The 25,274-nt window shown below is 34.9% G+C and overlaps 1 protein-coding gene and 1 pseudogene across 1 annotated transcript; both read right to left on the bottom strand.

The window, feature by feature from the left end:
• Positions 1–12,585, bottom strand: LOC113737843 (loganic acid O-methyltransferase-like; annotated as a pseudogene).
• A 10,875-nt stretch (positions 12,586–23,460) lies between these two features.
• On the bottom strand, positions 23,461–23,979 carry LOC140038895 (uncharacterized). The gene has a single exon (XM_072084481.1). It carries the CDS (start codon positions 23,977–23,979, stop codon positions 23,461–23,463), a length of 519 nt encoding a protein of 172 aa, XP_071940582.1.
• Positions 23,980–25,274: the final 1,295 nt, after the last annotated feature.

The following is a 25,274-nucleotide window of genomic DNA, read 5'->3' as shown; positions in this document are numbered from 1 at the left end:
TCAACAGACGCGTTTGAGCAGAACAAATAGGTCAGTATCTTTGCGAATTTCCTGATCAAAGATTAAGCAACTTTCTTCAAGTTTCTTAGCAAATAGATCGAACAGTTGATCGACAATGTCTATTTCGAAATGGTCTTTGATGAAGCCCTCAAAGACAGATCTGGTCTGCAAGCAAGTCATTTTTGCATCAAAAGGCAAGTGCTGCATTGGGTGATCCAATATCTTTATTCTTTCTGCTTTAAATTGACCATTCCCTTTTATAACCAGGTCTAATTCTTCAATTGATGGAAAGTACATTGGCAAGTTGAATGAATACACTTTTTCTAGACTCTTAAATCCCTGCAGCATACATAAACAAGCTGCCACAAATCCAGAAGAAATCATTTGAACTGATGAGTGTGACCCCAATAGTTGCATTACAGATCAAATTAAAATGAAGATGGAAATTGTCAGATCCTACCAAGTTGGCCATCTCAAAAAGACATGATCCTAACAGCTCTTGGAGGAAGCCTGCACCGGTATTAAAAGGAAGGGTGCTGCTCGGAACACCGGGTAATTAAATCACCAAAAGGCCGCCTATGACAAGTTCTTCTGCTCTAGCATTCAGAAACCTGTTGAGATCTTTCCGGAACTGAGCAAAATATGCCTCCGTGACTTCTTTGTTTGTGCCCGAACAATATGTCTTGCTTTTGTTCCATGCCAATGAATTATGATCTCCAACTTCTTCTGGAACCTTGAAACCAATGGCGTGCATAAGAAGAATTAGCCAAATGAAGGCTAGCTTTAGGGAATAAACGCTTGTAGAAGGAGCCAGGTACAGCTGCAGCAAATTATCTTCGGGGTGAAGGAAGGGCATTGAAGAGAGTATTGAAATCATTGTCTACAAGATCATTGAAGAAAACATGGAACTCGAGAGGTGGGCTCTGTTGCAGAGATTTGTTCTTTAGCTCCACTGCTTCAACAATGTTCTGTACTGCAAGGAATGCATTGGGTCCAGTGGAACATCCATAATCAGCAATCACAAATGTCTTTGGCCAGTCGTTTTCCAGCTTCTCCTTAATTGCTTGTACAATTTCACATTTTGCAGCTTCAATCACCCCTTTCTATAGGAAGTGTGACACAAAAATTCACATGCACAATGTCAATTGAGTGGTGCGTAATGGAATGGTTTTGTGAAAATGAAAAATGAAAAATGAAAAAAAAAATGTTTCAGGCTTAGCTCTTAGAACCATTTCCACCTTTTTTTTTATTAAAAAATGAAAAATATTTTGTGAGAATCTCTGATAGCTGGAGGTTTGAGCATAGCTCTTAGAATCATTTCCACTAGCCATGGGGTGTGATTCAGGCTTTCCTTTAGTTTTCTTGTAGTGATTTCCATTATTCACCATATATTTACTGCTCTCCACAAGTGTTTTGCATGCAAGACTTGCATGATTTCCGTTCTCCATGTGGAATCCAGATTCCAGACAAATTTCGTTGATGCCATAACAACTTAAATAAACCTTCGTTGATGCAAGGGTTGATTTTCCACGTGAAGGCCTCCATTTTGGTTGAAAAACGGTGACTAAACTATTTAAAATGATACTATTTGGCGATCAAACTTTTTTTAAAAATTTTTTTGGTCAAAACGAGTCATTCAACTCCTTAAAATAAAATATATTTTCTTTTGTCAAAAAGAGTCACTCAACTTCTTAAAACATGTTAAATAAGACGACATGATCTAAAAGACTTAAAGGAGTTAAAAGGAGTTTAATGACACTTTATACTAAAAAAAATTCGGATCCAACTGTAGTAGATAGTTTTTACCAAAGGTAAAAGCTGTTGATTTGTAAGAATAAAGGTATTGATAAAAGAATTATTGGACCCGTGAAAAAATGTATTTGGAAGAAAGAATTGGTGTGTGACGGCACCACAAATATATGTGGTCAACTTTGGTGCGTGGTTCTTACGGTGCATAAAATGGATTTAAAATGTCGGGAGACCAACGGCATCTTCTTTCGTGATTCTACGAATTTTTTCACTTATCAATGGGGCAAAGAGAACCGCCGAGCCAAATCACAGTACCTATCAAAAAGAGATTAAAGTCCCTCCTTGTATTATAAGTCAGATATTCAAACTCTTTCTATAATGAAAAAAATTTAACGGAGGTGTCAGAATACCTCTTTAATTTAATAAGTTCTTATATTTACTAGTCTCTTATACATAATTTCTTTAGACTCTCATCCCCTTAAATTAGAATATAGAAATGTTATCGTTGCTGAACAAAAAAAGAAAATAAAAAAAGGAACGGGGGCAAAGAGGGTACAAACAGCTCAAATACAAATTTGCTTCTACTTTGCTTAAAAAGTTAAGGCCTTGTTTGGAAATGGATTTTTTACCCAAAAAATCTATACGTTTTTCATGAAAATATTTCCCAATCACTTTTTTACTTCACATATATCAAATCGTTACAATACATTTTTTATAGGAACTCCAGAAAATTGCAATCTAAACACAACCTAAAATTTTGAATAGCGTCCCTTCCATTGGGACGGAGGAAGTACATAACAGCAATGTGTTAGGATCCTCTCCATTAAATTTTTCTCTATTGGTTTCTCTAATTGATTTATATTTAAATTTAGATAATATTATTGATTTATGCAATTGTGTCATTGCTTTTGTTTTGATTTTTAAATCAACATACTAAGAGATGATATTTTTTAAAATATTTTGAAATTTAATTTACACAAAACATTTGAATCGTAAAAATGGGTCAAAATCGTGACAAAATTTGTACTGATCAATCAAATGATAAAACTTGATAACTTTCATACAAAATTCTCTTTCTAATTAACACAAAGAATAAAATATATTATGAGCGGTGTTGATTTTTGAAAATAAGTTTTAAATTAATTTTAATGTTAAAAGCATTAAACGGTTCTAAAATTTACTCTCAATTATACTTTACTTTTCTCAATTCAATAAATAGGCACTTTGCCCCTTCCTTATATTTTAAAATAACACTGCCCCTTCGACAATAGAGAGGGGGTTAGTCCAGTTAGTCCAATAACACTGCTTTCAAATTTGAATTTGTGAAAGTAAAATTGAAAAAAGAAACACAAACATCACAATACAAATCACTATTTTTAAAATGTTAGATTCTCAAAACAGGACAAAATAATTAGGACAGAGAGAGTTGGAGAAATCATTTTGTTAATATAAGAAAGTAATTTGTTTGTGCAGGGCAGGGAGTGTGAACCTAATAACATAAAAGATGATGCGGGGACCAATTATTAAATATGCACCTATCCATTTTCTTTAGTTTATTATTATTACTTAAAGTTGATTTTTTTAGTGTAAATGGGAGGACTCAAACCCGAGACCTCTCACTTACACTCCCTCCCTTCGTACCACCCAACCCATCCCTCCCCTACTTAGAGTTGATTTACTACTATGCTACTAAATAAGAAGACATTCTATAAATAATTGATTTAGACATATATGACTTAATAATATTAAAATTAACTTTTTAATAACGTAAATTTGGAAAAGTCTAAGGAAAACTCATTCCCACTCCGAAGTACTTACACTGTAGTAAGAAACACAAAAATTGTAGGCGTCGAGTTTACTGTTCTATACATTTCTATTTTCTATATGCCTGTCAAATATTAAGCTATTTGTTAGTTAATAATATATGTTACATTTTAGGTATAAATAATTTTAGTTTTATTAACTAATAATATTTTTATTTTTACTAACAAATCATTTTTTATTTATAAAATTGGATTATGTGATCACATTCATCAACTCAAAGAAGTAAGTTTGGATAGTAGATTATTTGGAATAATTTTTTTAAAAAAAATACTATAACAATTTTGACAAATAATGTGTTAAAATATGTCCAAACAATTTTAGTTAATGATGTAAATTTTGACAAATAATTCAGTGTCCAAACAAAATACATTCACATGCACTCTAACAAAAAAGGGAAAAGAAAAGCAACCGAACCATTTGCTTGTAAGGTACCTATTTTTTTCTCAGTAAGGCGGTTGTTCATTAATTAATAGGAACTTTTCTAATAAAAAAAATAAGCCAATATTATTAATAAACTAGCTAAAAATCATCCAACACGATTTGTTTGATAAATAAAACTGCACAAATGGTAGAAAATACATAGAACATATCACAAATATATGTGATATAAAAAATCACTAAATTTATTAAAGTTATAAAATATAAAAGATTACACTGTGAATCACAAATTATCATATCTAATCAATTACAGAGCTGCTCCATAAATGTCTACACCCATCTATTCCCTTAGATCTTCTACCAAATTGGTTCAAATTCAAAACCAATGTTGAGATCGGACAAAAAGATTCAAGAAATCCATATCTAATATATAGATTTGAAAAAAATTCTTAGATCTAAGAGAAAAATAAAAAAAAAACTAAACAAAATTCCTACTAGAATAACCTGTGAGATATGAAAACTCTCAGTAGTAAAATATTAGAAGAGACAAAACTCTCATTAGAATATTTTAAGAAAGATTTTATTAAACCTAAAACAAAAATAGAGAAAGAGGAAGGAAGATCTTGACTTGAGGCCAAGATCTCCATTCTATGGAGGAATACCGGCGGAGAGAAGGTTGAAAGTAGAAAGAGCAAAGATAAGGGCTGGGTTCAGAGTGGAGGGAGCGCCTTTAATTAATAGGAACTGATCAGGCTTGAATTGCAACGATTCCCAAATAAACTGAATCAGGAGTCCGATCCAAAATTTGCACTTGATATGGATGACGTTAGCAGTAAAAAATGAACAATATCCGTGTTCCAATAGTTTGAGTTTGTGAGTTGTGAGAAGTATGTGTATAGTTTTTTCGATGTGAGTTTGTGAGTTTGGGTTCCAATGTCCGTATATTTTTTTTCGATGTAACGTATGTGATATAAAATAGTTATTTATAATTCTTGGTCGCGTATCCTATTGTATTATTTGTTAAACTTAGCTGTTTTCTTTTACGACTTCTGTACAGCTGGTTTGCTTCTCTACCTTTTATCAGAAAACAATAATCTTTTCCGGTAATGTTTCACTAGGAAGTTTCGAACATGATTGCTATTTTTGTGATTTAATTTGCTTTTTATTACTCTTTTTAATTTTGCCATAATTTTTCCATCATCCAAATTTAAGACAATTCGCTCTTACTATTGTCAAGAGGTTTAAAATACACTATTTTGTGATGTTTATATTAGGGCCTCAAACGAATTTTTGGGAGTTAATTAAGTAATGAACTGTTGAATTTGGTCTCAATACAATAGAGAGTGGAGTTAGAATCCAATTTTGGATAGATAGATGGAAAAGTTTGTTATTTGAATCTGCAAGAGGGGACCGATATATTTTTTTTTTTGTTGTTGTAGATTTTAGTTCAATGAGAAATTTTGAGTGGTTGAAACCAATGTTTTAAAACCTGGACCGTTAATTGAACCGGTGAAGTGAAAGAGTCGAGGTTCAATCGGTCGGACCGGTTCAACCTCGGTTCAATGAATGTTTTTAAAAATAATTTATATAAATATATATATGCACAAAATAAGACATGCAATGGACTAATTTAAAACTTTATATGATGAAAAGTTCACTATTTTTGAATAATTTGGATTTTCAAAAATAAATTAAGTTAAAACAAATAAATTTCATCTCAATTTCAATTATATCTACCAAAAAAATCTTAAATCCAACCCAAAAATATCACAATATTTTGAAATTATACAAATTCACGTCTATGAGAATTTGATATTGTGAATTTAAATTTTAATTTACGTCTTTGAGTTTTAAAGATTGTAATTTAAAAAAGAAAGTTTGAAGTTCGAAGAAGTTAAGAGAATTGAAAATAGAAATGCAAACTTGATAAGAAACAAAAAATGAGATAAAAGTGAGTGGTTGTGGCATTAAATAATTTGGGTTAAAGAAAAATAATTCTTTTTTAACTTTTTCCAATTTAATGGGCAAAAACAAAATTAAAAGATAGAAGAAAACATCAATAAATTAAAACTAATGAGGTTTGATTAAAAATGGTGTGACAAAAGAAAAGATGAGAGAGAAAAGAAAGAGTTGAAGATTAAAAAGAAAGAGTCATGAGAGGATGAGATTTTGTAAGAAAAATGGAAAACTAAAATATAGATGTTTGTTTTATATAAATAAGTTATCAAAAAAAACAAATACGATGTGATGGTGCAATGGTTACTACATTGGTCTTCTATTACAAAGGTTTTGAGTTTGAATCTTGATAGAAGCATTTTGCAAAAAGTTAAAAAAAAAAAAAAAAAAACTCAAAAACCGGTTCAATCCGGTTCAACGCGGTTCACCAGTTTTTCCGATTTTTATCAAGTTTGACAGGGTCTCTGGCAAAGTCAACCAGAGCATAGAACCGGACCGGTGCCATGGCCGATTCGCGGTTCAACCGGTCGAACCGACCGGTCCGATTTTCAAAACATTGATTGAAACTTGAAAGCTACCATCGCCTATTCTTTGGACTTTAGCCTTGTTTATATATGCACACAGAGAGACATGTCCACATTTAGTCATCGACAGCTAGACGGGAGCAATTATTGTTTTTGGATTTTAGTTCAATCAGGAATTTTTTAGTTCACCATGACTAAGGGTGCCTTTAATAAAACTAAAGTTTGAAAACTGAAATTTGAAATATGAAATCTAAAATCTGAATTCATTAAGTTATTAAATTATTAAGTATTAAATCTAATACATTTGAATGTATATCACATTTATGATAAGTGAATAATTTATCACTTAATTTTGGGAGCAGGTTTTGCCTAGAATATTTAGTACTATTTAATTAATTTAGATATTTAATTTTTGGTTATCAAACGGTTTGAATATATTAAGATCTGAATCCCTTAACTTTAAGTACTAAACTGGGTTATCAAACAAAGCCTAAATTACTGTACCCTAATCAGGGGCGGAGCTAAGACCTCACATTAAATGGGGTCAAATTTTAGAAAACTATTAACGTTACATACAAGTTAAAATTGTACCATACAAGTACTCATTTTTTTTAAATGCTGCAAAATCAATTCATTGGCAATTTTTTAAATGCATCTTTTTCAATGTAACTAAATGAATCTCTTGATTTTTTTAAAAATGATTTGTGAATCACCATCAACTTGATCTTCTACGAATTTTTTTTAAGAAATTTATATTTACCGTGTTATAAATAAAAATCATAATAATTTAATTTCGTATTATAAATAAAAAATTTACCATCCACTTAAAAAGTTCTTGATTTTAGAAATTTTGAAGTTTGAAAAATTGGTTTTCTCACTCCACTCAAAAAATTCCACCCCTTATTTTTGGAAACTTTGGATGAATTTATTCTTGAACTAACTTCCATAAATAACTTGAAATAAATTCAAAATTATTGTGATGATAAGAATTATGAAATTTCAATTGCTTGTGGTTAATGTAGATAGAAAAGAGAATTTGATAAAATTTAGTGGGGTCATATAAGATGCAACTTCAAAATTTTCTAAATTACCTAAACCTAAAAACTAATTTTCCAAAATTAAGTGGCGTCAATTAACCAAATTTGCTTGCATGTGGCCCCACCACTGACCCTAATTGAGGTTTTTGTTACAAAGAGGTGCTAAACCTCCTTCTCTTTTATAGAAATCAGTTTAAAAAATAAGAGTAGTGACTAGCGTAGCTTATGTGATGAAAATTTTGTAAATTTTATTAGCTTTCTTGACGAAGTTAAATGCAATCAAGTGCATTGCTTGACAATGCCACGTTAGGAACAAGATATGTAAAACGTAGCAAAAATATTCAAGCTACATAATTTTAAGAATCATGAAAATTGCCAAGATCTTACGTGGACGCAAAGGTTTAGCACCTCGATATCAACTCTTCTTAAGAAATGCCTTTTATTTAAAATATGTCTATGTATGCTAATATTATAGAGACACAAAATGACAAATTATTGGACTTCGTTACACATGATTCCATCAATATCCAGAGTTCCTTTTTTTTTTTTCTCACCGTTGTGTTCGAAACAAAAGAGATTAATGTTTAAAAATTTAAAATTCCAAACTCTGCAGAAACTGCAGGATTGTAGTCGCCATATATACACGTTCCTTGGGAACTACAGGACTGAATCAGAGAAAACAAATTTTGTCCCAAGTCAACATATCAGCCCTAAGTAAGTACAAATTTGTTTAGTTTCTCAAGTATTTGGGTTTTTTTTTTCCAGTCATGATTATTGGATGTACGCGTTGTTCTGTTGTGGTGATAAAGAATTTTGATTCCAATACCACAGGTTTGTTTGCTTTTATTGATACTATTATTGATAACCAACTAATTTCTCATGAACAAATCTTCATTAACCTTGGATTAATGACTTTTCAAATCTCAACAAGAAATTCAAGGATGATGATCACTAAACTGGAATGGTAAATTTTGTGAAAGATCATTGATTGCCAATTAACCAAATTCTTGATAATCAATTTGGTAGTTGTGCATTTACAATCCTTTAGCTGCATATGACTCCCACCATCGGCTTATTTAAGCAGTTTTTGCATCAACAGAACTTATCTGGATTCCCCATGGAGAATGGAAATCATGCAAGTCTTGCATGCAAAACATTTGCAAAGAGCAGTATGTTGGATCCTTAATCCAACGCTGGACTTATATGTGAATAATTATGAGTTGCAAACTGTCATATAAGGTTAAGTCCAATTAAAGTGATCAAATATGGTTTGGACTTAATGTATCTAATAGGGTATTGATCTTTAATGTGTAGAGACTTAAAGATATTGTCTATTTCTATGATGGACTGAAATAGGGATCCAAGGGGTAAGAGAATTGTTATCTATAAATAAGGTTATGATCCCCAAGTCACACATATTCTATTTGTCATATTTTCTAGTACCACAAAAAATAGCTTTTCCCTGGTATCCCATCGTCAGGAAAGATACCAAAGAGATACTAAAGAACTCTCTCAAGTATTGGCAAATACGTGTTGATCTGGAAGACCACCCCAATATCTTTGTGTCGCGCCCCATTTTTTATAAGAAAAAATAAATGTTTAAAAAACAGTGAATTTTTTATTTGAAAAAGAAAATGGAAAAATATGGGTCTAAATGAGACATGAAAATGCAACGATTTGACCCAAAATATAGTTTAAAAAGGGTTTATCGAATGAAAAATGGAGTCGCCACTTGGTATAGAGTTAAGGTGTACCAAGTCACCTAAAATGAGTTTTCAAAGGGAAAAGTGGAAAAACCCCTTTTAAACGACTGCTAGTCTACGTAAATCGAAAAAAAGGTTCGGGAGTCACATTTGACGAAGGGGAAGGCAAGGATGAAATCCAAGGCACCCCTTTGACCTAGCCAAGGCTAGTTGCGTGATTTAGTCAAAGATTTTCTTGTTTTAACCAAAGAATTTATTACATTTGGAATGTACTATATGAATGCGAACCCTAGACCTAGGAGGGTATCGGGGGGTCAAAATGTATCTTCAAATCTTATTTGGTACCAATCACATTAATTGTGACGTCCAATAAAGACTCTTCGAAGAAGTCACGAATAATGCAAGTCATGAGACTCGAAAGAAAAAGTAAAGAAAATAATAATATACAAATGTGTATGACCTAAAGGAATGCGTCATGTCGGGTACGGGGGACTAATGTTCGTTGGCTTTCAATGTTCCCTTTAATAGAGGGAATACGAGCGTGCTAAGGTTAGAAAAGCCAAACTCGTCCATATCCCATATCCAAGGGATTTTTCCTAATCTAATCAAGCAAATGTGCTACCCTAATTCTAATTCTTAAATGAAATACAAATCTAATGTTATGTACCATGCATAGGATTGATAAAAGAGAATATAAATAAGGGATATGTATATAAGAGGGAATACGGGATAGGGGATGTACATATATAAGAAAAGTGTCATGCAACATGGTAAAACCCTAAAAAAGTGAAAATATGCATGAGATGAAATGATAATCATACAAACATGATCTAGCGAGAGAGGTCCCTAAGGGTCTAGCGTTGGACTAGTCCATGTCTATGAATTCCTACTAGCATTGGACTAGCGAAAAATCGGAACAAAAGGGCCACAACTAGCATTGGACCAGTGTGGTGACGGAAAAAAGACCACAACTAGCGTTGGACTAGTGTGGTGACGTCACTCATTCATTACAATCAAATAAATCATGCAAAGTATGATAAAGCAAATAAACATATAAACCACATAAAACACATAACACGTAAGCATGATATCTAGATGCAAGACCCTAGGAAAGCGAGTAACACATAACACATAGGCATGCAAAAGCACACAAGGCAAATAAAGCAAATGAAGCCCTAACTATTACATTCAGGGAACCCTACTACAATCTAAAAGGGGGGAAATAAATAAATAATTAAAATAAATACCTAACTATTACAAATTTGGCATTCAAGTGCCTTTCAAATAACCAAACTTGAATTAAAATAAATATGCCAAATTAAAAAATAAATAAAGCGAATAAATAAGCAAATAAATAATTCAAAAGGCAAGCAATTAAGCATGTAAAGGCACATAAGGCACGTAGATTCAAATAAAGTAAGAAATGAGGGAAAGGGTGTACCTCCCTTGAATTGGGGCCCTAATGAAATGAAATCACTTATTTGCCCTCCAAAATACAAAGAAAAGGTCAAGGCATCGCTTTAATTAATAAGTAATCACAAAAGATAAAAATCAATCATGAATTTGAATAAATTAAATCACATAAACAACCCACATCCGAGAAATTAAAAGAATAAAAAACTTGATTGCAAACATTAACAAAGTTGTGGGGTCCAAATTAAAGAAAAATAAAATTTAGGGACCTATTTGCAATTAAACCTGAGACCCAATTGAAAGAAGTTGAAAGTTTTTAGGGCCACAGTATAATGAATGAAAAGTATAGGGACTGATCTGTAAATTCATTTTCTGGTTCTAGAACAAACAGGCCATTGGTCCATTTTTAACTTCTTCTTGGGCCAAGACCACTTGGCCCGATCGTAAGTCCAAGATACTGGAATGGGTTAACCCATTTTTACCAAATAAAACCCAACCAAATTAATCAACAACCCAATCCTAAAACCCAACCAAAAGCTTTGAATTTAAACCTTCCAAAGTCCAACAAGAAACCCAAACAAATATTGTTAAACCCACTTCTCAAACCCAATCAAATATTATTATCCAAAAGAAAAAAAACTCAAAACCATAAAACTAAACCCAATAAGATTAGCAAATCAACTAAAATAATCAAGCCACAATTATGATCTAAACCCCAGAATTAAATTATCCCAAAAAAGTCACATAAATTAGGGCGAACATAGGATTAAGCTCAAGAAAGACAAAAAGGATTTGATTTTCCCAAATTTTGAGGCCACGGTGAACACGGGGGAGACTTGAGGGATTAAAATGCAACAAAAGCAGGGACCTAATTGAAGGACTTGTGATGGTATTGGAGGCAACTATGAAGCTCAGAAAAATCAGGACCAAAACCACAAAACAAAAAGAAAATGGAGGGACTGAAATTGCAATTTTGGACAAGTGATCATCTTCTCCAAGCGGGCAAAATTTCAGTTGCGGTTCAACCCCTTTTCCCGAGCAGCAAAAACTAGAAATTTAGTTGCGATTTCAATCATTCTCAACGAACAATGAAATTCACAACATCCCTTCTCATAACATCAAATTCAGGAAGATTAATTCGGGTTCCTACAAAAAAAATGAATAAAGGAACGAAAAACAGAACAAGTGCAAGACACCGATACACTCAATTTCTGAAATGCAAAAAGAGGAACTCGCTGACTTAGCCTGTTTCTTCACACGGAAAAATGTAAAACAATTCATCTTCCAATAAGGATTTTCGGCTCAAGCATTTCGTCGAACAGGTTGGGGGCATTAAATTTCACCAACTTCTTTTGCTCAATTAAGATCATTATCAGTCCCAAAATTGTCAGAAACCCAAGAAATTTCAGTCCAGTTTACCCAGAAAACGTGTATGTATCAAAATCCATGAACAATCAGCATAAAAATTGAAATAACAACTTCAGGGAAAACATACTTTGGCCGAAAACTGAAGTGTAAAGGAAGAGGTTATCTTACATGGGCTTCTCACGGTGACAACTTACGAGCGGCAGCGGTGGCTTCCGATGATGTGGTGGCGAGCAGTGGCACGCCGGACTCCACTATGACCTGCAGATTCGCCAGACAAGAGCCGTCGTTGAGTTCCAGAAATGCGAAGGCACCTTCCCCTTGTTCTCGGCTGAACCCCTCCCTATTTTCTGGTTCCTCTCCAGCCAAACCTCCCCCGCTGTTTTCTTTTTATTTCCTTCTCCTCCCCTTCCTCTCTTTTGTCCGTTTTTAGCTCTATCCGCCGCCCCCCCATCTTGTTTTTATTTTTCTCAGCCCCCCAGCCTCAGCCGCCAGCCTCCCTCTTTCTATTTTACTTTTTTTTTTCCACAGCCCGTAGCTTCTTTTTTCTTTTTTCTTTTTTTTTTCAAAACCCCCGGTTGCCATTTCTTTTTAGCCCTTTTCATCATCCATCCTCCCTATCCTTTTCTTTTTTGATTTTTCTTTCCCCCAAAAATTCTCAAACCTCCACAAGTGTCCCTAACACCTCACCCCTTGCATGCCTCCTCCACTTGTCACTTTTTACCTTTTCTTTCCTTTTGTTTTTTTTCTGGAATTTAATTATGAAGACAAAAATAAACTAGAATAAAAATAAAATAAATAACAATAATAAAATAAAATAAAAATAAAATAAAAATAAAATAAAATAAAAATGAATAAATAAATAAAATAATAATAATAATAATAAATGAAAACCCTAAAATTGAAACAAATAAAGCTAAAATTAAATTAATTAAACAAATAAAGTTAAAAGTAAAAAATTTGGTGTCTACACTTTGGAGATTCAAATATCAGTTTGTCGATATGAATCCAGGTACGCTTCCGCTATTTCACTGTTAATTTATTTCTTAATAATCGCCATATAGATTTTGGGTTTAATAGGTGATGGTATTCACCAAAGGTTAATTTTAGATAACCACCCTAACAAGTGGTATTAGAGCCGGATATGGTTGATTATTAGGAAATAGTTTGGATTTAGTAATTCATAGTTTTATTAAAAAAAAACTATGATTAATTTAGTTTTTGATTTGCACGGCCAACAATTTTGTTCCGTGGTTGTAGTCATGTTCATGATTTGGCTTTATGTTTCAGTTTCGTGTTTTGGCTTTTATAATCCGTAAAAGAATTGCAATCACTTTTGGTTTTGCTGCATGGCCAATGAATCCGGACTACTTGTTTGCTAAAGTCATTCACGTGCTTTCTTAATGATTATCGTGTGAATCTGTGAACAACATAAATCAAGTTCCAGCGTTACTACCCAACCTTCTAAGGCTTGGTAGTGTTGGGAGGTTAAGGGTTCGATTCTTACCTCCCACCAAAATTATCACAATATGTGACGGTTTTCGTTGACCATATTCGATAGAGTTTCTACTCACATCGAATCTCCTCCCCCTCCCCCCGAGATTAGACTAGTTTAGGTTATAAGAATCCTATTGTTGCGACCAAAAAAAAAAATTCCAACGTTGCGTCTCCGTCTCTATGCTCACAACATTGATCGCTTAGATGTCAATTCGTGACATTGATTGACGTGAATTGTGTCTTTATGCCTTCGGTCAGGTCCCACGATAGTCAAACCTTGGTTGTTGGCTTTGATATTTTTACTTGGCTGATTCATTGTTTATTGCACAGATTCATTATTTTTAGTTAGCCAATTCATTGTTATGCAAATTGATTTTTAATACATTTATGTTAAGGATATTAGGGTTTCTCTAATTTAAGTTAACCTTAATAAAGATAAACAAGACATTTAAACCCAACAAAAGTCCATATGTTTGGCCCACTAAATATACAATTTTATAAGACATTATGGACTTCAAGAAATATTTTAGCCTTGCATGATAAATTTGGATCAAATTATGGATATGGACTTTTGGTCCAAATAAGTCTTGATCCAATTGACTGGTTTTACTAGATTTGATTGGTTTGACCATATTTGACCACGTTTTGACCAGAGTTAACCAAAGTTGACTTTGATCAAAATTTTTGTTTAATTTGTATAATTTTAAATTTAAATTTTGGTATGATTATATATATTTTGAAATAAATTAATTGAAACAATATGCCACCAAAGAGACTTCTATTGTAAAATTAATTTATTTTAGAATATAACTAGTTGAGCACTTGTGATTTTATGAATATTGATTGGCCCAAAGAAAGGTCAATATTTAATAAAGTTACACGTGCACTTATAGTAATAAACATGTGATAATTATTCGATTTTTACATGTGAATTATAAATTGGTCGAAAGGAAAATTTATTTTTTGACATGTTATTATTGTCAGTGTTTATTACTATGCCAAGATATCACTTGGAAGTTAATATTTTGTCCAAAGATAAAATATTAATGGAACATCGGTATCTTGAGATGGGCTACCATTATTTGAATTTATTATTATTTGGTTTAAGTGAGCATAGTTTTAATTATTTTATGTTTTTTTGTTCAGTTGTAAATGATCTTACAAATATTACTACCAATATCAATAATATTTCTATGTTGAATGACACAAACTTCAAATCTTGAAAAAAAAATCTCTTGATAATACTTGGAGTAATGGATCTCAACCTTGCATTAAGGGATAACTCTCCCCCACCTCTTACAGATCAGAGTACCTCTGATGAAAAGAGAGATAAGGAAAGGTGGGAGAGATCAAATCGCTTGTGTCTGATGATCATTAAAAAAATTGTTCCAAAAGCATTCAGAGGAACAATGTCAGAAATAACAGTAACCGCTAAAGAGTTCCTTCAAGACATTGAAAAAAGGTTTGTCAAAAACGAAAAAACTGAAATTAGTACGCTCTTGACACGCCTAGTTTCAATAAAATATAGTGGTAAAGGCAATATCAAAGAGTACATTATGGAAATGTCGCATTTTCCTTCAAAATTAAATGCACTTAAATTGACACTCTCTAAAGAATTACTAGTGCATTTGATTTTAATATCTCTTCCTACATAGTTTAGTTAGTTTAAAATGAGTTATAACTGTCAAAAGGAGACTTGGTCTCTAAATGAACTCATCTCACACTATGTAGAGGAGAGAAAAAATTAAAGCAAGATCAGACAGAAAGTGCCCATCTGCCGTCAACCACTAATAATAAAAACAAAGGACTTTAGAGAAAGAAGGAAAAAAGAGTTACAGGTATAGTGCCATAAAAGAAATCAAATGATTAGGGAAAGAACAGTTGTTTCTTCTGTAGAGCTGAAGGGCATAAAAAGAAGTATTGCACCAATTATCACGCTTGGTGTGCTAAGAAAGGTATGCTTCTTAATTTGGTTTGTTCTGAAATTAATTTAACTTCAGTACCTTGACACACATAGTGATTAGATTCTGGTGCAACAACTCACATCAGTGTGTCTATGTAGGTTGTCTGAATTGCCGAAAGCCTAATCATAATGAAAGATATATCTACGTGGACGATGGCAAAACAGTTCAAGTTGAGACAATAGGGGTTTTTAGATTATTATTAAAGACCGGATTTTATTTGGATCTTAATGAAACATTTGTTGTACTGTCTTTTTGACGAAATTTAATTTCTATTTCTGCTTTGGACAAATTTGATTATTTTTGTTCATTTGAAAATGAAAAATTTGAATTGTTTCATGATTCAAAATTGATTGATTCTGATTCTTTAATGCACTATGATAATCTATATTTAATTGATACAATTACCTCAGTTAATAAATCTCTGCATTTGAGTACTAGAGGAGTAAAGAGAAAATTAATCAATGAGAATTCAACTGCATTATGGTACAAGAGATTGGGATATATCTGTACGCGATAAAATTTCAAGTCTGCAGAAACAAGAAATATACATGACAAATATGTGATATATCAATCTAAGAAAAATATGTGAATACAATCTCTGGGGTTTTCTCGAACTTGTGGAGAGTTTTCCTCGATTCTTCTCCTCGAACGCCAATCCAAGGGTTTCGCAGCTTGTTTTTGGATCCACCACCAATTCCTTCAAATCTTGATATGAAAGATTTGGAGAACTTGAAAATATTTGGAGGCTCAAGCCTCGATATATGGAAGACTTGAAGAGCTTGAAGACCCAGACCTTCGTAGCTTGGAACTTCACCACTTGAGTGTATGAGATGCCTCCTGGTGTGTGTCTCTGTATATCTTGATTTGGTAGAGAGATCCCTATTTATAGTTGTAGCAGGAGGTAGAGGTTGAAAACATGTACACCACTCTACTTGCCTTGCAAGACGTACAGTCATATTAGGACTGTGCCAGTTAAATATTATCTGTTCATTTTATATTTATTAATAAAGAGATAAGTAATTTCCCGATTGGCCAAGCTTGTGGGGGCAAGTGACGTGGCGTCGTTTGATTGGACAAACCATTGCAGTATATAAGAGATATTTATGGATCAAACGACTCTAAATATTATCTCTTTAATAAGAAATAAATATTTAAATATCTACCCAATAGACATGTGATATGATATGATTTGGTTGGTGGAGATATCCCAGCAATTTTCATTGATTGGAATGTCTCAACTTGACACGTGGCAAAATATAATTGGCTATTTAATAACCAATCTTTCCAAGTGTACATGACATATGGCAATATTCAGTTGGACAGAAATAAGCCACAAAAATAATTTATAGACCAATGATAATTTTAAGAATTAATTAAAATTCTATTGTCTACAAATGCCCCCTCGAAACTTGTTCATGAACACTAAAAGAAATTGAAGCGGAATTTGAGTGAACGAGATTCGATATATATTCTTTCCTTGTTTCCTAGCTTAATTCGGTTGTCCTAGGATCAAGACAACATTGATCTCCCATTCAAGGTCGTTAATGTATGAAGCTTCTTGAAACTAGTCATGTCCCTTGATTGATAACGTGGAATGATAATTGCATGCACTAGCGCTTTCAATTTCGCGAGGCCGGATGACTTCATTTAGAAGCTTTAAGTCCACCATTGCAATATCGTGGCTTTACTCAAAGTTTTGCAATTCAAATATCAATTCATGAACTTTGTCCAAAGCCTTGCAATGCTGTGGCTTTTGAATTGGTCATAAGATGGCCATGTGGTGTGCCACCAATCCATGCAAATCATAGTGCTATGAATTCTCATGGTCAAGACATATCATGCCAAACCTTCAAGTCCACCGCTACGTATGCACTATTAGACAAATTTCGATGGCTTCAATTCCCAAGGTTAGCCATCCTATGCAATATCCTCAAGTCGGTGGCTCGTATAAATCTCCTTTTACTTGTAGGAATTTGAGATTTACGCACACAAGAATTCCTTCCCTTGCAAGGCTCGGACAACCTCTCAAAGCTACCATTTGCATCCTTGGTGAGCTACACAACCTTGTTGCCGAATTAAATCAGTAAACTTGAAAGGAAGTCCAATACAAATTGTGTTAAACATTTGTTGAGATCTGCTCAAAAATTTTTTATTTTTTTTTTTAGCATTCCCGAACTGGTTCCAGTTTTTTTTTCACTTGGCTTGAACGTCATAGGAGCAAGACCTTCAATTTCTAAAAAAAAAAAATCAATTCTCTTTCTTTAGCCTCATATCTACCGCCCCAGCCACATGCTCAAGCCGAACCAGTAACCAAGCAGAGTTTGAAATTCATTAGGAGTCTATGGGATATGCATAGTCCAATCCTGATTAACCAATCTGGAGAGCCCGAAGCCAAATTCACGTTGGACTTATAATCAACTTGAAACTCATCTCACGGGTTCCTTGAATTGAAGAACTTAATTCTTCCTAAGTTCCAAAGCTTTGTGGAGATAACTCTTGTAAAGTAAATCACTTAAGTAAGGAGCCGACCCCAAAAGGGTTTTAGTATCCGAATAGGAATCATATAGTGATTCAATTAGAATTCCATCCCGTAGGTGATCACTTAAGCTTTTGTCTCATGTGCACCTTGCATGTAAATCGCTTTTTGATTGGCCTAGAGGGCTTCCAACTTCAATTGTGAGACAGGCATCCTGTTCTTTGATCAATTCTGAACTCCACTGCTGCACAAGATTCAAGGCCCGAATCAATTAGCTTCTTGTCGAACTTCTAGGATTTGTATCCTTTATGAACTTAAACAATTGAGGTCCTTTTGTGACAAGGCCGAAGCTTGAAGAGCAACCCAACACAAGTTCTTCAAGGAATTAATCAGCCTATAGAAGTTGGTTGTGAAAATAATTCCCTCCAAGTCCAACGTGAATTGAAGCTTTGTCCTTTATAATCACATGGAAAGAAAAGAAAGAAAGAAAAAAAAACACAGCAAGCTCTAGACTTCTCCACATATTGACTCCAAACCATAAAGCTTGCACGGCTCCCTTTTCAATTGTACATAAAATTGCATCCTGACAACAATCCATACAAGATTAGGAGTTTACCCTTATCCAAGTTGAAACCACCTTTCATCCGAATTCTCGTCGGACCCAACACAATGCTACTAGTATAAATAATCACGACTAGAGCCGTAGGTTCACTTGTGAGAAGTTAGAAACAACAATAATTTTCTGCTATTGCCGAGTAGCTCTGTTGCTGCTACCAATGCTCTCTTGCAGCTCGTAACTCGAAAATTGCTATCAAGAATTGCTATAGCTGCTGGTACCGGCCTTTTGTCGCTACTAGTGTGGGATCTTACTACTAACATCGCGCCAGTTTAGAGGTGATCATCTCGACTCTTTGTCTACTATAAATATTCATACTTTTGGCATGGTAGTGACTTTGCATGCAAGATATAGAAGCTTTTGTACCGTTGATTTGCCTGCATGCTTTAATTTGTTTCGGCACTTTGCATATGACTACTACTTGCAATGTTACATACCAATCTGCCACGGCTTGGATCTGGAAATTTGAATCATCAATCTATTGACATGATTGTCGGGTCTCATAGCTTGAGGTCAATTAATATATGAATCCTTGCATGTTTTGATTACAAGTATCTCCACCAAATTGTATCGGACTCTCGACACTTCATGATCATCTAACAAAGCAAAGTGGCTTTTTAAAGTTGCACCATGAAACGGATTACGTTTTAGCCCCTTACAAGTGAGACCCCACCAATCTCTTTTGACGTCCAAACTTGATACTCGATTGACCTGTCGAAATTGTAACCTCTTTATTACTCATTCGTGGACATCCCATCTCACTTTTACTTGCCTTTTATTGTTAGCTTTGTTGTCCTTTGATCAATAGAAACAATTTGAAGCTGGTTACCACCGTTGCTGAGCCGCAAGCGTCAATCGTCATCCATTGGTTGCACTTCAACACTTTCTTTTCGCTTACCAGGTGCTCGAAACCCCCCCTTTTTTTACTCGCAATATTTAATTGTTACAAGAAGCTTCGGTAAATTGAGAAACTTAGAGCCTCACGGCCTTACCAAATAAATAAATTCTCAAAATATTATTTGAGAATGAAGCTTGGGTCTCGACTAGAAGATTGAAATTAACCAAATGACGATTGGCTCAAAATATTATTTGAGGTGCCTTTTGAATATTATTCGAAATCATGTATGCCCTTATATTATTTGAGAATGAAGATTGGCTCAAAATATTATTTGAGCTATTCCTTAGGGCCGGAAATTTTATCTCAACTTCCACATCAATTATTTTTTTGCATCCCAAATATTTCTATCATACATGATTTCGATCTTAACTTTATTAATCCCCTAACATTTTGCAAAATTTCAGCAAGCATGCAAATTAAGGATTACGCTACGCCATTGCCACATATTTCATTAACGGACGAATGGGGAGAACCTCAATCAAAGAGCTTGTCACTACATGTTTATAAACCAGCAATCGACACGTTCGCTGAATCTTTTATACCACTTGAATGATGCTTTCATCTTGAGGATTGGACTAGCAAGTGGACCAAGGAAGTGGTGGCACCATCGACTTTCTCCACTACGTCGAGGGAAGAAGAAGTGGTCGTATTAAACTCGTCACTTCACAATGAAAATTCAGAAATAGCCAAATTCACGCTTCCGTTCGTGGGATTCAATATTCACAAAACTACATGGAAGATCCCTTCATCCTTCTTTGGCGAGGCGTGCTTCACTTCTCATTATTAGGAATGGGTCAAGGACATCCTCGAAAGGTATAAAGAAGTGCTCACACGTGCTGGCATATTTGAAGCCGTTTACGGGTCGAGATACTCCTACGACCGCTGTGAAAATATCTTGCGAGCTTTCTTCAAATATTGGTGCCCCTCGACAAACACACTCCACACGCCCGTTGGGGAGCTATCCATCACGCTTTGGGACCTTTATCGACTTGGTGGCCTTTCGATCGATGGCTCGCTCTTTGATGAAGTTGTTCCTTCAGCACAAAAACTTCTCACTCGTGACAAAGAAAGGAAGCCACTTCTCCCTGAGAGTTGCAAGCACCTCTTTTCCGCTTACTACCACTTTTGGACGAATGACCAAGGGGCATGGATGAAAGACTAGATTCGCTTCTGGTTCAAAGGAGAAGCTAGGTATAGGGCTCCTCCGAGTAGGGCAAATAGAAGAAAGACCACATCTAAATCGAAAATGACTTAACAACTCTTCTGAAAGCGTAGAGCCATACGACCTTGCTGATACGAAGGATTTCAATATCCCTTTCGACACACTGGATATCCCAGGGTCCTTAAGAAAGGAAACCTATATTGCGGCATTCATAGCGTATTGGATTTGCAAGTTCTTTTTGTCAAGCAAAAAGGTCGATCGTATTCGCCCAAGTGTCTTCAAGGTTGCATGCTTAATGGCCACAGGAAAAAGATTTTGCCTTGCAATTCCCGTTCTTGCGAGCATATATCATGGGTTGAGGGAGATCGTCCACGCCCCTAACCTTGGAGAATGTGGGGTAACTTTTCCAATCCATTACGTCTATGCTTGAATTGGCTAATACTTCGATGTATATTATGAAAACAATCAAGTGAGTAGCCACCACGCGTGCATGATAAGATTTAGTGCTGAGAAAATGGCAATATTTTACGGCCAATCAGAAGCTGAGGAAATCTTCAAAAAAGTGAATTCTTTGATGCTTCTCAAATTGTGTTGGACTGAGAATAAAGAAAAGGTGTTGATCAATGATGGATCCTTACCATCAAGACTTACGAGCTACTTCATTAGTCAACGCTCTTGCCATTTAACTCTACATAAGGATAATTCTTTCATTATTGAAAAATATAATTCTTGCAGGTTTAGCAGACAATTCGGCTTCTGTCAGGACATTCCCAACAACTTGAAAGAGATCAGTCATACTTATACTTTGGGTGAAACTATTCAACAATGGGATTCCTCAGTTCGCACGCAGACACGATCTCGAATGATTATACCCACGCACAAGAAGCATCCATTGATCACAAAAGACTATGATGCCTGGTGGTCAACTCGATCAAATAGTGTCTCTTCAACTTTCTTTAAATTCACCATTAAGATCCCTCAGTAATCATCGAAGAAGAGCAAGGTTACCTCCGCCAACGAGTCAGTGAATCATAATGGAGCTATAGAGATTGTAACGGGTCTTACCTCATCCACCTTGCGGAAGAATAAAATTACTAGCAGTCTGTCAAAAAATATTGTCACAAAAAATAAGTCTTCCAAGGACTCTCGACAGGTCATCAAAGAGGCGCAACCAGTGATTCCAATAAAGAAAATGCCGCCCAAAGTTTCAAAATCCTTATCGGTGACTCACACAGAAGACAATGTCGAAATTGAAATGGTGGACGATCGTAATTCTATCGAGGCTATAGAAAAGGAAGGGACTCAAATTCAGGGTATCGAATCTACCCAAGGAGGAATCCATTCATTGGCGAGCGATACTAGCAGCCAAGATCGTTATTGGAACCGATCAAAGAAGAGGGCATCTTCTGATTTGGAGGAAGTTTCCTTTATACCACTATCAATTGGAGTGTCGCTGCTTAAGATAATCATCTCTCCTTTTTTTGTAACCCTTTTTTTTTTCTTTCTTTTTTTTCATCCTTTTTTTTTTCAACCTCTATTTCTTGAGTTCCGTCAAGAAAATGTTGGTAACAATTCACCACCCGAACTCGAAACTGATGATATAATTTCAAACAACAAAAGGGACGAAGTAGTTATCAGTATTCCAAAGCAATTTACCCCCAGTGGAGGTATCTCATCAATGTATAAGAAGGAGTTAACTGGTTCACACGAGACCCGAAAGAGGCCTAAACCAGCACTGGTTTCAGAATTTCATGGGTAAAGATTGATCCAAACGCATCGAAAGAGATACCTGTAGAGTTTGTGGATGGATTTTCGCGGGCAAATTCTTGACACTCCCATTGAGCAGATCTCTTTTTTAAAAGAGTGTGCGGAGGAGATCATTGCAGAAATCACAAAAACGGATCCTATCAATGGTCTCCCTTTAAAAGATTATTTGATAGAATTGTTTGTCAAGGTAGAGGCATATGATGTTTTGGCATTTTCATCATGGAAAAAGATGAGTAAAAAAACACATGCAGAACTCCTTTCCAAAGTAACTGCCCAACTCGGGAGAGCTAAGGTGAAGGAAGAAGATCTAACTTGTAATCTGCAAAGTCTTGAAGAAAAGTTGCAATCCATTGAAGACAGGAAGAAAGTGTTGCAACAGGAACTATCGATCAAAAGTATGAAACTTTTGAGGAGATCCGGACTGAAATAACCCGGGCATATGATGAGCTCTCTTCTATTGAAAGTACCGGCATCTTGACTGATGACGCAGTGAATGAACTTGAAGACATGAAGTCTGTACTGGAATCATGTAAAATAGCTGTAGTAGACAACAAATTTGACATTTAGACTTTTCACCCTGTCTTTTCCCCGAATTTTTTCCTTTTTTTTTCCTTGTAATGAATTTCTTTTTTTTGAATAATAAAATGCTTTTCATTTCTTATCTCTTATTATATATATTTTTTCCCTAAGAAAAAAGATCTTTTAAATTTAGCATTTTATTTCAAAGAAAGAGAGACAAATTTTTTTTTTTTTTGCAAAGAAAGAGGGTTTGGTTTAGGAGGTGTAACTGAACCTAGAAGTTGCCCTTTCAAGCTGCCTACATATCCCAACAAGAGAATCAAGTCACACATAGTTCCCGCATTCACATTTAAACTCATACGGGTTAGGAGTATCTATTTATTTACCACCTTAGATTTAGTGAAGTGTTTCAGCAGTTTAACCACATACTATACTATTGGTGGTCGCCATCCACAGTTTTGGCTCATGTGAGCCAGGAGTATCATGCGGTTTCGATTACGTATAGTACCTTTTTAGGTACTTGCCATTGATGGGGCCAACCCTTAATCCATTCCCAGCAACCAACTTGTATGAGTCATTTGTATACACTTCTCGAATAACATATGGACCATCTCACTTAGGAATAAACTTTTTTTGTCTGTCATGAGTGAGAATGATCGATCTCCGAACAACGAGTACTAACTCTCCAATTTGGAAAGAGCGTGACCGGACATGCTTATTGAATGCTTTTGAAAGGCGGGCTTGATAGCACTCAATTCGTTGTTGAGTTTCCAATCTCTTTTCGTCGAGTGCTTCTAACTTTTCAAGGCGAAGACGAACATTATCTTTTTCACTGAATCCTTCTTGAATCGTAATTATTAGCGAAGGTATTTGACACTCAAGTGGAAGAACTGTTTCAACACTGTAAACAAGCGTGTATGGGGTCGCTTGCGTGGGAGTTCGAAAAGTAATTCGGTATGCCCAAAGTGCTTCTCCAATTCGAAGATGCCAATCCCTTTTCGATTTATCCATGACTTTCTTCAACAGATTACATAAGGTCTTGTTGAATGTTTCAGCAAGTCCATTTGCAGCAGTGTAGTACATGGACGAATTGTACTGTTTGAAATGAAACTTTTCGCAAAGGTTGTTCATTGCTACATTGCAAAAAGGTTTACCATTATCGGTAATGATATAACGTGGGACTCCATACCGATAAATGATGTGTGAGCGAATGAAATCTGCTACATTCTCCTTTTTGACTTTTCTTAGAGGAACCGCTTTGGCTCACTTTGAGAAATAATCCGTTGCCGGCAAAATGAAAATATGTCCTCCAGAAGATTTTGGGAGTGGTCCAATTATATCAAAACCCCAAGTATCGAACGGCCAAGAAGCCACTGTTGGATGCAATGGTTCAGGAGGTTGACGGATGAAATTGTCATGGAATTGACAAACTTGACATCTTCTAGCAAAATCGATACAGTCTTTTACCATCGTTGGCCAGTAGTATCCCATTCTTTTAATGCGAAAGTATTATTTTGGCCCAGATTGGTGAGCACCACATATCCTAGAGTGAGCCTCCTCCATTGCTTGCATGACCTCATCTTTTCCAAAATATCATAAAAACACCCCATCAAATGATTTTCGGTAAAGCGTCCCTTTGTAGTAAATAAAACGTGGCAATCGACGACGTACATCAACCCTTTTCTTGGGATCTTCAGGTAACTTCCCATGATTAAGGTAATCAATGATGAGGTGACGCCAATCCTCCTTTTCGATCTCATGGACAAAAATATGATAAGCATTTTCTTCCTCGCCATCATCTTCTTCATCAAACATCGGAGGTATGACCTAATTTTGACATATTAAAATTTGATTTCGATGAGAAGGTAGAGTGATCATGGACTCCAACCTTGCCAAAGAGTCAGCTTGTTGGTTGAAATTCCTAGGGATATGTTCTATAGTGACATTATCTAAATATCCCATGAGTTGTCTTGTATACTTATAATACGGGATCAATTCAGGCTTTTTGATATCATAAATACCAAGAAATTGATTTACCACTAATTTGGAATCACCATAGACCTTAAGATGCAATTGCTTTATGTCTACGGCCGTTTCCAGACAGAGAATCAATGCTTGATATTCGACCACATTGTTTGAACACCGACGTATTAAAGTGAAAGAGTATGACAATATATCTGATTCAGGAGTATAAAAGATAACTCTTGTATCAGCTCCGTTACGATGCGCGGCTCCATCGAAATACATCAACTACAGGGGTTCGACCATAAACATTTCTTCATCGGAGAATTCATCAATCAACTCCCACTCGGCAAGTATAGGATAATCGGCTAAAAAATCTGCCAATATTTATCTTTTGACAGCCTTCGCAGGTACATAAATAATTTCAAATTGTTGAAACTGAAAGTACCATCTTGCGAGCCGAT

Source organism: Coffea arabica, chromosome 1c, assembly GCF_036785885.1.
Source record: "Coffea arabica cultivar ET-39 chromosome 1c, Coffea Arabica ET-39 HiFi, whole genome shotgun sequence".
NCBI lineage: Eukaryota > Viridiplantae > Streptophyta > Magnoliopsida > Gentianales > Rubiaceae > Coffea > Coffea arabica.
Note: the sequence above shows the minus strand (reverse complement) of the source record. Positions and strands in the feature narration are given on the sequence as shown.